Genomic DNA, 16,125 nt, shown 5'->3' on the forward strand with positions numbered 1-16,125 from the left:
TTTGTATAGTAGGTAGTAGTTTTGTACGTCGTCACAGACTGTGGTTGCAATTCATTGTATTTGTCCTTTTTACAAATAAACGTTTTTTTTTGGAATCTTGTGTCCCGCATGAAGGTTGAATGCTCTCATATATGATGCCTTTGACACTACCTCATGCTCATGGTGACTATATCGTCGTTGTCGGGTGGAAACCTTGTATGTCCAAAACCTTATTATTTTAAAAACTATTTAAAATAGTGAAAATAGCCAATCTACAAGCACACAACCGCCTCGTTGTGTGCTTGTAGATTGGCTATTTTCACTTCTTGTGTGACACTTTTGTATGATAAAGTAGGGCTTTATTTGACCAAAAAACATACACATTTTAAATGTTTTTTTGCCTGACAGTGACGATATACTTGTCAGATATTTGAATGTGTCATTATTATCATCACTTTACCCCAAAAGCAGCTCAAGCTGAGGTTTGGAGTTACTGTATACTGCATACGTTTGGCCCACAGTTTGAGGATCCCATGGACTGGAGGTTTAGTCAGATGCACTTTTTAATACTTCTCATTGTTTTGACAATGTGTAAAACCCACACAGAGATGGTAAAGGGTGTTCAATAGCCATTTATTTAAAAATATAAATATAATTAAAACATTGAAAAATAGAGATAGCCTACCGTAGCTCTGCCCGACAGCGACTAATTGCGACCGTAGGTCGCTCTGACATCACGGAGATATCAGGGGAACCACACTAACAGAATCCCTTTAATGGCCTTATATGGAGATCCCTGATGTCATCAATATTAAGCCCATATCTAACAGGATTTCATATTGGGAATGTCCATATATGGAGGCCACGTCGGCCACATACCACACTAACAGAATCCATATATGGCCAAGACAGCCCATATCTGTGTGGCCGGTTCTACAGACAGGGATCTCCATATATGAGATTGGCATGTTCTGCCAATCTCAACAGGCACTGTTGAGATTGGGTAACTGGTCCGTATATATCACGGATGGCCAGATATAGCCAATGTCGCCCTGAGGCGTCTTACTAGTTATACTGTATATACCGGTATGTTACAGTTAGTTTGGGGCGACGTGCCAATTCTTGGCCATATGGCCAGTGATGTATATCGGACCATTTACCCATATATGGAGACCTCTGCAAGATAGTCAACAATGTTATGTCAAAACATGCCCATATATGGGCATTACCAAATATGGGCATTCCCAGATATGTCCTTATATCTCCATATATGGGCATAAAACTTATGTTAATTAGTAAAACCAAGCAGGGCCTTTGCAAGTTAGGGCCTGGGTTTGATGCCTGGGGATCTCCATATATGTTATAAATCTGTTGAGATACATTTCTGCTATTTGAAACTAACTAATTTATCTCAATGTGACGCTTCTCAGTCGTCTGTCTTTCAGTTTTCTCTTTAAAAAAAAGAAAAAACTTTTTTTCTTTTATTTTTTTATTTTTTCTTCATTAACCCTCATTTTGGGGCACACCCCATAACAGGCCCTAGGCACAGTGCCTATAACGTCAACGTGCCTGTAAAGAAAAACGGCCCTGGTCGGGCCGGACCAAAGGGAGTTCGAACAAAGGACATATTACCGTCAAAACCATAGTAAGCTGAACCATAGTCAGCATCATAATGATCCACTTCCATTGAATCATCATCTTCTGGTGAATTATCACCTTCGCAATCATCAGGGGAGCAGTATCGGCCTGCAAAGAGGATGGTCATGGTGGGGTTGTGTCGAATGAAGAAGAGGAAGGGGTGGTCAGCTATGAAGCGGGGAGAGGCCATGGTGGAACCGCAAGCACCACAAGCAAGCATGGCAGCAGTGGCAGCAGCTGCCACAGTGCCCTTCTCGTTAACTTCTACAAAGGCCTTGTGCACCACCTTGGAGAGAACCAGGTCTTTGGCTTCAGACATGCCGGAGATTTGCTGTTTTCGGCGCACTATCGTCATGCAACATATGACCGTAGCAACGCACAGCGAGTGCGGTGCGTTGCAACGTGCTGTCACAGCACTGCTGTGAGCTTATAGATTTGCTGTTTTCAGCGCACCACTGCCATGCAACATAAATGACCAGTTAAGTTAAATAAATAGCAAATAATAGCCTACCAAACAAACAATAGCCCGGGCTCTTACATAAAACCTAATAAGGATAATATTAATTGCAAATAACGGCCCAGGCGCTTATACGAACCTTACGCTTATTTGAAACAGGCGTTTATTGCGCAAAATGGGATCAGACCCCGGGCGGATATATGGGACCCGGCGGCAGTTTGCCACCAGGCGATTAATTGGGGATTTACGGTAGATACATTTAAAAGAAAAATCACACCCAATGTGAAGTGAGCTTGTGGTCGTGCTTGCATAACATCTTCAGACTAGGATTTGAGTCTAGGATGTACAGGCTATGCTACACACACACACGTTTTGCTATGGCAAAACACTGAGGAAAAAGGCTACAGACATACGACATATGACATCACTAAACACACATGATGCTACGTACACACATTTTGCTATGACAAAACGCTGAGGAAAAAGGCTACAGACACACGTACAGCCACTCTATGGAGCGGTTTACGTGCTACACACACACACACACGTTTTTGCTATGGCAAAACGCTGAGGAAAAAGGCTACAGACACACAACATATGACATCACTAGACAAACATGATGCTACGTACACACATTTTACTATGGCAAAACGCTGAGGAAAAAGGCTACAGACATACAACATATGACATCACTAGACAAACATGATGCTACGCACACACATTTTACTATAGCAAAACGCTGAGGAAAAAGGCTACGGACACACGCATAGCCACTTATAGGAGCGGTTTGCACCGCTCAAAAATCCTGGAACCCTGGAAAATGTAATCATTGTTAAAGAGGGACAGGATTTAACAAAGCACACGCAAAAGCCAATATCTGAGCTACAGTGTTATTGCCAATATAAGTTAACCTACAGAGGCTAAAAGACCATTTCCCTAAGGACTGCTCTTTAAATCAAATGCCTTTTCTGAGACTGCGCCAAGCTTTGCCAAGCCTATTCTATTGGTTTGGCTGAACAGCCAATTCAATTAGGCTGCAAATGTGTGGGTGTAAAAAGAAAAAAAAAGGAAAAAAAGGCAACAGGACAAACTCAGAAGATGGATGGCAACCTTTGCTTCACCATTAAAAATCGCAATTGTGTCGTATCGAAGCTCAATCCATCGAAGTATTAGCAGCAGCCGTAGCAAAATAAACAGCAGCTTTTACCCAAGCGTCAGACAGAGCTTATTATCGACTTGAATTCTGTTTGCCATTCCCGTCGATGATACGCATGGCTCATAGGTTTCCATTTTGAGCTGTGAATAGATTAAATGGCATTTGATACGTCTGCCATTTTATATTCAGGGTTCAGGTAAAGACAGAAAAAGAAAACATCTGTACCATATGTGTCCCAATTTGGCTGGGAGCCAGTCATTGGATTTTTATTCAATTTCATTTTTTCATTTCATTTGAAAGCTGGGGATCATAGCTACAAAATGATATATTGGTTGTGGAGATTGACCCAACAGTTTTGAAGATATGGCTTATAGAATGATGCCATGCTGAAATACTACTTTTGAGATATTCAAGTTCTAAATAAATGTCTAACCTGCAAATGACCTGACGATCTCTCACATTAATTAAAAAAAGTCTTATTTACATGCAGAGTTAAGCTCTGGCGTTTAAGTGAAATGTAGCCTGAAATTTATGAAATGCTTTAGTGGCTTTATCACATTTTAGTGAAAAAAAAAAAAAAGGTATTTTCAGTCCCTGTCTAAAGCTGTACTTTCCGAGATGACTGGCTCTCAGTGAGATTGGGACACATATTTATTTTGATTGGAAGACAGAAAGAGAGTGCTTTCGCACATAAAGCCTGAGTTAAGACACACCCGTGCACACCTAAATGTAAATCAGCCATTATCCGCCACAGTGATGTCTTCGGGAAGGTCAGACACAGTGACTCATCGAGGCTACAGGCAACCTGTCCTTAATGGCGGTCAGAGGGGACCCTACAGTCTGGAGTGGCCTACCTGGTGGTAGATGAAGGCGTAGAGGTCGACATCAGGGCGCTGGCTACGGCAGCTCTTACACACAGAGCTGTAGTACCGTTCCAGGAGTTGATAAACATCCCCGACACGGACGTCCTTCTGGACGAGGAACACGTGCAACCTGTTGACATCTGTCATGAGTTTGCTGTCACCAAAGGTGAAATAGGCCACATCTCGTCCTGCCTCAGCAGCTGCCAGCATCTGGATCAGAGCTTTGAGTCGGGTGTCTCCCCCGAACGCACCACAGCCCCAGTTCCCTGTGGCCACCGGTGTGAGATGTCTTTCCCCTGGGCGAGCAAAGCCACAATAGGCCTTATTCATTTCTCTTTCGATCTTGTCAGGGTGAAACTGTTCCAGAAGGCCGCGGTACTGCAGGGCATCGATGGCCACAATTTCAGTGCCTCTTCTCTGCCAGGCATCCCTCTTCGCTGTGTCGTCATATCTGCCGGCAAATGTGTAGCTTTGTGCGTAGCCTGTGTATTTGCTGTACTGCTGTGTGCCTGTGATGATGAGGCACTCGTTCTCGCCCAGGGCTTCGGTGAAGAGGCGGGACAGGATGAGCTCCGGGTTGACCAGGAAACGGATCTCCTCCTGGACCAGCCCGCGAGACATCACGCCCCCTCCCACAAACCGGTTGGCGAAATCCACCTGGAGCATGCCGTAGCCGTCGTCCTCAATGGTCCCTTCACACGTAATGTGCAGCTTTGTGAGTGGAGTCCGTAGGCTTTTCCAGTTGGGAGGTCTTTCCAAACATTTTCTTTGGTATGTTACGAGGCCAGTGGGCATTTTCTCAGTTACACTTTGGAAATAGCTCATCACGGTTTTGAGTTTCTCAATCTTCGTTGGAGAGCCCCCCTCGAACAACCTGGAGAAGTTGATGTCTGGGTAGTTGTGGTATTCAGACTCCCTGGAGTTGCGTCTGGGGAAGGTGCAGAAGAAGGCGTTGGCCAGCAGGCACGCCACCTGCTCCTGAGACATGGTGATGGAGTGGCTCACCCCTTGTTTAAGGAGGGGTATCGGCTTGGTACAAAGCTCAGGGGCTCTCATAGCCAAACTCATCACCAGTGGCAGTAGCGAACCCAGCAGACGTTCTCTAGCATGAGGCTCCAGTTCCTTGCAGTACGGATGCAATGCTGTGAAGTCCCAATTCTTGGCATGTGCAGTATTGTATTTCAATATTGCGTTCTTCACATCTTGTGAGCCTGTAAATTTAACTCTAGCTAAAGACTCCTGGATCAGTACCCATCTTTTGGCTTCCTGATTTCCCACTGGAAACAGGTTCCTGTTTGAACAGGGCATCTTCACATGATGATCATCCCAAAGATCCTGGAAGTGGTTGGGATATGGAGCTGGAACTTTGCCATCTTGAAGAAGGTCCGTCCTTATCGTGACTGTGTGATGATGGCCAGCAGTCAACCGAGGCAGGGGTTGGCCATTCTTTCTAAGCTCATCGATGGGGGTTCCCAGCCATGTGACGTTTGGGGTTCCCTTCCATGGGGCGTTTGGGGTTTCCTGCCATGTGGTGTTTGGGGTTTCCTGCCATGTGGTGTTTGGGGTTCCCTGCCCTGTCTTGTTATCTTTGAGAAAAGCTGGTAGATATTTCTGGGTACCCAATTCAAACTTAAATCTCTTTGCAAGTGGCTCTTTGAATGCAGTCATTAATAGAACCGGACTCAACACCAGCAGTGAGGTTTGGTTTCCAGAGCAGAATTTTAGAAGTCTTTGCTTCAACAGCCTGATGAGTCCCAGGCTGTTTCCAGCCATATATGAAACCGGTGTAGCAGTTATTGTTGTTGTCGTAAATTAAAATGTCCTTCACAGACTGCTGTCAGTCAGTGTAACTTTACATTGCCAAGCAAGCACGACACACAGTAGCAAGCAACAGCCGGAGATAAGCTAACCTAGCGAGCGTGCAATGCTGTTAAAAAGAAATGGAAATAACTCATGAGTTTTTAGAGTGCACTCTTTTATATAGTCCTCATTCGTGTACTGTGACATCAGAACCCGTCATCATCTGTGTACTGTGTGATGTCATACTGATGTCAGCAGCTAGATGTCTCCATATATGGAGCTGTCTCCATATATGGAGTTATAGGTCGTCCAGGTCCAAATATGGGGCTTGTGAGGTCAGACTTAGTGAGATGTTATGTGTCGGATATCTCCATAATATATGGGTTTCAACATTCAATGCATAACCATGACAACTTGTCAATGATGTGAGAGCAAGTGAGGGCCTTCGTAGCCACCCCCAGATTTCCAGTGGATAATCTGTACAACATAGAGAAGGCTCAAATGGAATCCCTCAGTCATCGGGCCACCCCATCAAATGTTACAGGGACACCAAGGCCTCTCTCGTCTACGGGCTGGAGTCGGCCACCCCGTACCGGTTCGGTTTGAGGTGATGTTCTGCCACCCCATTGGTAGGTAGGGGTCCTGCTGAGCTTTATTTATTATTGACAATCTGAGTTTTTTCGCCACTACAGGAGGGCGAGAAGAACCTCTGCTCCAAAACTATGATATCCCTGGCCAGGAAGTTGTCCCAGGCTCAGAATCTGAGCTGGGACAATACCGGATGTAGAGCCCTGTGCAAACCTTCAAAACATTCAGAATAGAAACCAAAAAACAACACTACAACAATCTGCAGCCCATGTTTCGAGGTGAATCCTACCAGACTATAGGGTCCTGATGGTTCCGTGCTCCTGGTGGATAGGTGTTTCTCAGCTGAGGTCCCACATCTCCGGGACCTGGGTGTCTTGATTCCTGAAGCCTATGACCTCCAAAGCCAACTGAAGTCCTCAATCAATCATGTAATTGTCCATTGTGTCCACCAGAGGGTGCCAAAGTTCAGTGAAACTGAAATGCCCAGAGCCAGGCAGGCTGGCAGGGCTCTACAGTAGAATTCCTTGATAACATATTGTTTGATAATGTTAAAGTTGCTGTAAGTGGTATTTATTTGTTAAATTAAGAGTTAAATAGCTCGATATTATAACAGTAATGAGTGTTTGTACAGTAACAGGAGTTTTAGAGCTGGTGTAGAGAGGGAAAAAGTGCACTGTACACCCCTGGGGAACCCCAGTGAAAGTCGTATAGCCAGGGTTTAATTAAGTAGTTAAAGACTAAGCATTCCCCCATTACGTAATGGACATTCATTTGAAATCATATATGCACTGTGCATCCCTGCATTTGTGTGTTTGTCAGCATCAGCTCAGTAGGACTGCTGGATACAGCACCTATTTGATTGGATCCTGGACCTTCCTTAATTCTCAACTACCTCCCAATTTCAATCCTTAGTTCCATCTCTAAGGTAATGGAAAAAAATTGTCTACGAACAGGTGGCTAGATATCTTGAAGAGAAAAAATTGATCTACGAGTTCCAATCTGGCTTCAGAGAGTCCCATTCCACAGACACATGCCTCATCAATTTGAATGATTACATCAAACGTACGACCATGCATGGTCGTACGTTTGATGTAATCATTCAAATTGATGCCGTCGATCACTCTATTCTGATTGATAAACTCAAAGCTATCGGCCTTGACGGCACAACAGTGAGATGGATGCACTCTTACTTGGTGAGGAGGGAACAGATGGTGGAAGTCAACTGAACCCTCTCTGCTAATAAATTCTTCAATCAAGCAATTCTTCAATCTGCACAGATACCCTGACCAACCTGCAGGAGACACTATAGTGCAGATGCAGAGATCACCCTTCAAACCCCTACTAGCATATCAGTGATGGTGGGTAAGAACATTTACCCTGTGCAACAAGGGTGGATGACCCAACAGACCCAGGCTCAGGGGTCCATGAGCTCATGCCCCCCTTGATAATACAGTGGAATATTTTGCGTTGATACTTACAGTATTGAGCCAGTACCAAGTTATCTATACTGAACTGATCTTGGTCAATTTTGCAGTTTTCCTGGAATAGGTCTATTACACAAATAACAACTGTTACATTTGCATTGTGAGCTTGTACGGAACAAAGCAGGCTCGTTGTGTCTCCATAGGACCACTGCTGTTCATCAAATTATTGTCTGAGAAATGTGACTAAAACAAAACATGTTTCCATAAATGTAAGTCCATCCATGGAATGAGTTATTGAATTGAATTAAATGAGTAATTTCTTTGGCTGAACTAACCAATCTTAACCAAAAAAATAAAATAAAATAAATACAAAATCAAATGGCATTTGAACTATTGAATACTTTATTAACAGTTTCCAAATAGTACAGTGGTAGGATTTTATAATGATGCTAAAAGGATAACACAAAAATCCTTATGGGCTTGTATTCATTGGGATCCTGTAGCAGATCTACAACCTCACTAAACATTGTGATGAAATCTGTGGATCTGCTATTTTCCAATAAGCAGATGTAGTATAAAATAGGGCTTAAGTGGTTATCTAAAGCACACAATCAATCAATATAAACTAAATACTATAATGAAATAAAATGCTTGGATAAAATCGTGAGAAATGGATGCATAATGTTTTAAAAACCCCATAAATAGCAATCAATCAATCAATCAATCAATCAATCAATAAGTAGTATTATGTATTCAAATTTTGTCTGACCACAGAATATAAAACATCCGGACAAATTAAACTGGTTTGATTTTTTTTTGTATTTAAAAATCTGTTTCAAAGTCATGAAAAATACATGTTTTTTTTTCTTTTCTTTGAAGGGCTGTGGTGGGGGGTTGTTCACTAAAGGCAGTTTAATAATTATTCAAGAGTATAGCATGACACACTGCATCCAAACAGATGGCGGTGTACTCTATTAAAAAAAATGGTGCATTTATATAGCACTTTTATCCAAGGCGCTTTACATAGATTGTGCATTACATTCACCCATTCCATTCACACACACATTCATACACCGGTGGCGGAGGAAACCATGCAAGGCACCAACCTACTCACCGGGAGCAATTAGGGGCTCAGAGTCTTGCTCAAGGACTCTTCGACATTAACTCAGGGGGAGCCCAGATTCGAACTGGGAACCTTTCGGGAACCCTTCGTGCTCTAATAACGGTTTCTCTACGCCTGAGCTATGCCGTCTATAGATATAAATAGCATCAGAACACTGGTATACCGTATACCTTGGGTGTACCTTGGCGTAATTCAAAACTACACCACTCTTCTGCCATCAGTGATCCTGATGACATCACTGAAACTCACCACCAAGTGTGCCTACAAGAAAAACTGTTCTCAGCAGGAAATGCCCAAACAAGGTATTTTCTGTTTACAGGGTGTTTAAGAACAAACATATTAATGAAACATGGTATTTAAATGGAACATGTGGGTATTAGATTAATGCTGTTCACATTCTATAGTCTCCCATTTAACAAAAAAAAAAAACAAGGCAAACACACAAACTACCGTCGTTGTCGGGTGAAAACCTTGTATGTCCAAAACTGTTCGTTTTGCATTATCATTTTAAAAATGATTTAAACTAGTGAAAACAGCCGATTGTGTGCTTGTAGATATGCTGTTTTCACTACTTTTGTGCGACGGCCTTGTATGATGAAGCAGGGCTTTACTTTGGGAAAGAACATACAAATTTGAAACTTGGAGATTTCTGGCAGGTTTCTGCCCGACAGTGACAATATGGAGTCATCATGAAGCTGTACCAAGTATAGCGCACCACCTAACTGATACATTGTGAAGATGATGATTTCAGCACAGAACTCTTTCACAGATCCACCAGAATGGGTTTGCCGCTCTGACATCACGCTCTGGCTTCACAGAATCCCTTTTATGCCCTTATATGGAGTACCCTGATGTCATCAATATTAATGATGCCCTGTTAGAGAGATCACTGTGATGCCAGGAGGAACACATCCCTTTTATGCCCATATATGGAGATATGGAGATCCCTGTGATGCCAGGGGGAACACATCCCTTTTATGCCCATATATGGAGATCCCTGATGTTCACATCACTGTGGCGCGACCTCGCCCATTCTACCAGAATGGGTTTGCCGCTCTGACATCACACTCTGGCTTCACTGATGTCATACTAACAGAATCCCTTTTAAGCCCATATATGGAGTTCCCTGAACTTCCACAATATATAGAGAGAGAGAGAGAGAGAAATATTCTATCTTCAAGGAATATTCGAGATTTCGAATATTCATTTTGATTTACTAGCCATAACACAAGCACGCACACACACACACACACACACACACACACGCACACACGCGCGCGCACACACACACACACACACACACACACGTGTGTGTGTGTGTGTGTGTGTGTGTGTGTGTGTGTGTGTTGGCATCGGTAAGGTTTCTCTACATTTAAGTCGAGAAAGTCCAATTAAGTAGCTTACAGTGTGGTGTTGCTTGAGGTGACTTTACACTTTAGTGAGAAGCTTTACCCTCAACGTCTGTCAGTGGTAGGTCCATGAATTCTCTGGTGTCTTTTGAGATTGCTGCTCCGGCTGAATCCTTTACCACACTGGTCACAGTGGTACGGTTTCTCTCCTGAATGAATTCTCTGGTGTGTTTTGAGACTGCTGCTCCGGCTGAATCCTTTACCACACTGGTCACAGTGATAGGGCTTTTGTCCTGTATGAATTCTCTGGTGAGTAATGAGATGACCTCTCTGTCTGAACTGTTTCCCACACTGGTCACAATGGTAGGGCTTTTGTCCTGTATGAATTCTCTGGTGAAGTTTGAGACTATCTCTCCGGCTGAATCCTTGACCACACTGGTCACAGTGGTAGGGCTTCAACCCAGTATGAATTATCTTGTGATGTGTGAGATGACCGATCTGGCTGAACCTTGCCCCACACTGGTCACAGTGGTACGGTTTCTCTCCTGTATGAATTCTATGGTGATGTTTGAGAAAATCTCTCCGGCTGAAGCTTATCCCACACTGGTCACAGTGGTAGGGCTTCAACCCAGTATGAATTCTCTGGTGTGTTTTGAGACTACTGCTCCAGCTGAACCGTTTACCACACTGGTCACAGTTGTAGGGCTTCAACCCAGTATGAATTATCTGGTGAAGGTTGAGATTAGTGTAGTGGCTGAATCTTATCCCACACTGGTCACAATGATAGGGTTTCTCTCCTGTATGAATTCTCTGGTGAGTAATGAGATTACTTTTCTGACGAAACCTTGTCCCACACTGATCACAATGGTAGGGCTTCAACCCATTGTGAATCCTCTGGTGTACTTTAAGACTACTGCTTATTCTGAACCGTTTCCCACACTGGTCACAGCTGTACGGCTTCACTCCTGTATGAATTCTCTGGTGTCTTTTGAGACCACTGCTCCGGCTGAAACGTTTCCCACACTGGTCACAGCTGTACGGTTTCTCTCCTGTATGAATTCTCTGGTGTTCTTTGAGACTGTTGCTCCGGCTGAACCTGGTCCCACACTGGTCACAGGGGTAGGGCTTCTTATCTGTGTGAATTCTCTGGTGATGTTTCAGGTGACTGTTTTTGCTGTAGACATGTTTCTTCAGTGGTAGTTGTGCCGGAAAGACATCTGAGATGGAGAATGAGAAGAGAAAAAAAAGATACAAAAACATAAGTAATTTTTTAGATAACCTGCAAGCTGTGTTGTATTACCAACTTATAATGTTCTAAATTTAATTTCATCTCCCAGCTTCTTTCTTAACACACACTGGCACTAGTGCTCGACATTGGTAAACAAACGTGTTGTGGACACAGGGGGCAAGGGTTGAAGGGAAAACTGATGATTAACTAAGAATCAATACCACAATGTAGACACACTCTGTTGCTAAATGTACTTGAGTAAAGTATAAATGTTAAAACTCCATCCCATACAGCTCTAAATGTCTAGTCGAATATTATTTAAGAAAGACACAAATATTGTGAATATAGCAGATACAAATAATCACGTAAATAAAATAGCAATAAAAAGCAGCAATCTATAGAATATAACTTATTTCCCTTCTGTCTCTTTAGCCAAATGAAGCATAATTCCTTTGAGCTCTAAGTATAGGATTGACATGTTGTGTAAACATTTAAAATAGCCTACAATGGTCACTGTTTGAGTATTTACTTGAGTGTATACTTTGTTCATCACTGGAAATATATTTCCAGTATATTGCCTTAGCTCCATACTTGGAGATTGTCCTATAAGCTACATCTCAACATTTTGGAAAGGACCCCCTCTGGACCCTATCACACCAGATCAAGTAGTTTCCCCACTTTAAAGGTGCCCGCGGTCAACTCTGAATTCGCTAGATCTGCTTTTATCTTCTGTGGCTCTTAAAGGAGCTATAGTCAGCTTTTTCATTGTTTCATTTTCACTTTGTTTACATCCTAGTCTACAGACTAGAATGTAAACAAAGTGTCGGTCTGACAATGGCCAAAATGATTATTTTTATCATTATTTTACGCTTTTTGTGGTCATTTTTGAATAGAAACACATAAATGAAGCTTCTTTTTTTATAAAATATTTTCGAAACATTATTTTTATTTTAGCATCCGTTTTTCAAGAAAAAGTTGACTATACTGTAGCTCCTTTAACCCTAGCCTAGCAGATGGAATGACCTGCAGTTTTTTAAAATGTTGTTTTAATTTTGTCTTGCAACTTTTTATGTTTTTCAATTCCTAGATGTAATTTATCTTCAACAGTGATGTTGTTGAATTGCATTGTAATACAATAACACTGTCTGCAAATGAGTATAACGAATGAATAAATGAATGAAAAACAGTGACATAAAAACCCACCTATTCTGTGTAACTTAATCACAGGCTGCTTCAGCATGGCTTCCTCTGACTCCGGTAAAAAGTTGGACGACATCTCTCTTTTAGAAAACCCTCCCGAAATAGTTCCTCTCCCTCCGGTCCACTGTGCTCGTTTTGCTAGTTGACGTTTGAGGTCCGATATGTTGTCTTGAGTTCAGTAGAACACTGGTAACGATGACTTGAGAGACAGTAGCCTGTTCCTACTAAACTGTCCCAGATCCACACAGGACAGAACAGTGCTAAGTTATAGGTTAACCAGGACCCACCCACTCTCCACCCACCCGCACTGTTCCAGCCAGGCCTGGAATTTCGTCATTTTAGCATTTTAGGGCAAGGCCACTTGAGCTTTGGTGTTGTTAATTTTTTGAGGGCAGAAAGGCCAAACGCCAGGGCAGGAAGGCCATCAAATAAAACAAGATTTTAGTTAATTGAAAGAATTTGTTGAATTTAAGGGCCTAATCTGCAGTGAATTAGATAAATGATTGTATATACAATTTGATCCATGCTCAGCCCTGCATGGTCGCGCAATTTGGAATTCGCTTCAAAGTCACTTGTGTTTTAAAGATGGTGACTCGCAGTGGCATGTCGGATGTCCAGACAGTCCTGGACAAAACTGTATGCGTGTTGTCAACTAAATCTAACCTTTGTTTCCTCAAGTTGTCAGTCGAAAAGGTCTGGCCGCTAAATCAAATATTCGCCCCCAAATCAGCAACCTAAAAGGTTCACGTACCTTTCATAAAAAGCAAAAGCAACTTTTTCTTTTGACATGCTTATTTTGAGATAAAACGGTGGGAGAATAATAATAATAAAGCAAATCTTAATCCACAACTTTGCAACATCCCATCATGCATTGCGCAGAAGGTGTGCGGCAGCTTCCGGCGCCGCAGCCGAGTTGATCTACAAGCTCACAACAGTTGTATCTGCAACGCGACGTGAGCTTGTATGTCTGCTGTTAACCGGAAGTGTCCTACAGATAATGCTACAGTAAATTCTCACAGAAACAGGTGGATAGGGGCTGCACACTTTGCGCTAACTGACTAAAATGTCAAAAGTCTGACAATATCCAAAATATCAAAATAGTGCTGTTTGATCATTTATGTTTTCATCCTTCCAAATAGAGACCTTTTTGGCTGCAGCATTTTTTTTATATATATATTTTCATGTTTTTGTTAAATGTTTTGTAAATTCTTTGATGTGGTGCTTCATAGCAGGTGACAGTGACACACTATAGACAAGCTGTATACACAAATACATGGTGTCAGACTCATAGATTATTTTTAATATGCCAGTTATTCAGATTGTTCATTCCAAATTGATAGATTGACTACCAGTGTTCTGCAAATGCTACTTGGTGCGTACAATTGTGTACTTTACTCCAGTAAAGTACAAATACCTCAAAATAGTACAGAACTTAAGTAAACATACTTAGACACCACTGACTATTAGGGATGGGACGATATGAAAATGTCATATCACGATTATTGTGACAAAATAAATCACGATTTACGATATTATCACGATAATCAAAATCCATTATCCTGAGGCAGAACATTAGCCGATCTACAAGCTCACAACGCGTCACGTTGTTACGTGTTGTGAGCTTGTAGATCGGCTATTTTTTGGCAAAGACATTTGATAGAGAGTGAAAAAAAGACTGTATCAACTACGTATATTATAAGTAACTTTTACCAATTATAGAGGGTTCAAGTGGTACCGGGTGGTACTGCATATAAAAGGTGAATTGATCCCAATGCATGACGGAGGACGATATCACAATAAATGTGTTTTTATCGCGATAAACGATAATATCGCGTATCGTCCGATCCCTACTGACTATTAGAGTTGTAGTTGCGACCGTAGGTCGCAGTTACTTGCACACTATCCAAACCTCCACCGGCTGTCCCTCCGTCACTCCCTCCGTCACTCCCTCCGTCACTCCCTCTGTCACACGTCACACGTCACACTTTTGCCCTGCTCATATCTCTGCAACCGTTGCCCCGATCCATGCCAGATTTTGCACACACACTCCTTGCCTGCCAAACTACAACCTCCAAGGACCCCCGGAGTTTCGGGGACCCCCAGGTCCCTGGGGGACCCCCAGGTGTAAAAAATTACCAAATGTGCAAAAATGACCAAATGACCACCCCAACGGGGCTGCTCACGGGGCATTCCCGGGGACCACCCACTCCTGGTGCTCCAGAACGGATGCAAAAGTGGTGGCGCCCCCAGTGGAGGACCCCCTGCCACTGCAGCTCACATAAAATGCCGTAACTCGGGCTAGGAGCGACCGGGAGAGCCGGGGCCGGTACCTATTCGTCCGCCTTGGCGGCGAGGAGACCCCACCCCTCATTTCTCACATGGCCCTTTAGCGCCACCATGAGGCCGATTCAGATTTTGCCCTAAAATCACGAAAATCACTACACAGTATGTCTACACTCATGTCAACAACATGGATCAGGAAGATTTTGGAAAAACACATTTTTGCTCTATTTATGGAGATAAGCGACCAACGGTCGCTTATCTCCCGATTAGGGAGTCTTACTGGTTGATGCTACATCCTGAGATTTGTCACAAATATAAAGTGTGCTACAAATAAAATGTATTATGCCTGCCCCCCACCCCTCCCTACTCTTTCCCTTGTCTCTCCCTCCCCCCTTCTGCCTCTCTCTCTCTCTCTCTCTCTCTCTCTCTCTCTCTCTCTCTCTCTCTCTCTCTCTCTCTCACGGCTCTTTAGCCTTTGTAAAGTGTCTTGAGATAACTTGTTATGATTTGACACCAGGGACGTGCTGGGCCCCTGATTCAGCCCGGGAAAAAGAGTTGTCGAGGCCGTCATTGCGCGCTATAGAGAGAGATCTCTCTATAGCGCTGCTGCTACTCAAAGATTGCTGCCATTTCAGATCATGACAAGTGACAAGCCAGTGGGCCAATTACATGAGTTATATTTCGTCATTGTCGGGTGGAAACCTTGTATGTCCAAAACCATTTTAAAAATGATTTTCTACTAGTGAAAACAGACGATCTACAAGCACACAACGGCTCACCTTGTATTCCAGCCGGGAATGAAATGGCCGTTCGGGAGTTGTCCCGCTTTTCCCAATGGCCAGCACATCCCTGTTTGACGCTCTAATAAAATTGAATTGAATTGAATTGAATTGAATTGAATTGAATTGAATTGAATTGATGCTGAATGCCTTGTTTGGCTGCAGGTTGTAAAGCTCTCTTGGAGTCATGTCAGCCACCACATGTTTTGCTTTCTAATCTGTTGCTGTACCTTTAGCCAGGTAAGCCTATCTGGCTGC

At 43.0% G+C, this 16,125-nt stretch overlaps 2 protein-coding genes across 2 annotated transcripts; both read right to left on the bottom strand.

Moving 5' to 3' along the window:
* Positions 1-4,063: 4,063 nt before the first annotated feature.
* Positions 4,064-5,401, bottom strand: LOC308297825 (poly(ADP-ribose) glycohydrolase-like; the record flags this gene model as incomplete). Its single annotated transcript, XM_080741392.1, has 1 exon — positions 4,064-5,401. The coding sequence occupies one exon, from the start codon at positions 5,399-5,401 to the stop codon at positions 4,064-4,066; it is 1,338 nt and encodes a 445-aa protein (XP_080597518.1).
* A 4,977-nt stretch (positions 5,402-10,378) lies between these two features.
* Positions 10,379-13,024, bottom strand: LOC308297718 (uncharacterized protein). Its single transcript, XM_080741273.1, has 2 exons — positions 12,809-13,024; positions 10,379-11,594 (listed from the first exon to the last, which is right to left on the bottom strand). Exons 1-2 carry the CDS (start codon positions 12,879-12,881, stop codon positions 10,483-10,485), a joined length of 1,185 nt encoding a protein of 394 aa, XP_080597399.1. The 5' UTR covers positions 12,882-13,024; the 3' UTR covers positions 10,379-10,482.
* Positions 13,025-16,125: the final 3,101 nt, after the last annotated feature.

The sequence above is a fragment of the Nannobrachium achirus genome (assembly GCF_963921795.1).
Source record: "Nannobrachium achirus genome assembly, chromosome: 14".
Taxonomy (NCBI): Eukaryota; Metazoa; Chordata; class Actinopteri; order Myctophiformes; family Myctophidae; genus Nannobrachium; species Nannobrachium achirus.

What these genes read in the sequence shown, in the direction of transcription:
- LOC308297718 (XM_080741273.1), bottom strand. Translation starts at nt 12,881, where the DNA reads ATGTCGTCCAACTTTTTACCGGAGTCAGAGGAAGCCATGCTGAAGCAG. An exon ending in GATTAAGTTACACAGAATAG is followed by an intron (nt 11,595 to 12,808) that starts GTGGGTTTTTAT and finishes TCTCCATCTCAG; the next exon opens with ATGTCTTTCCGGCACAACTA.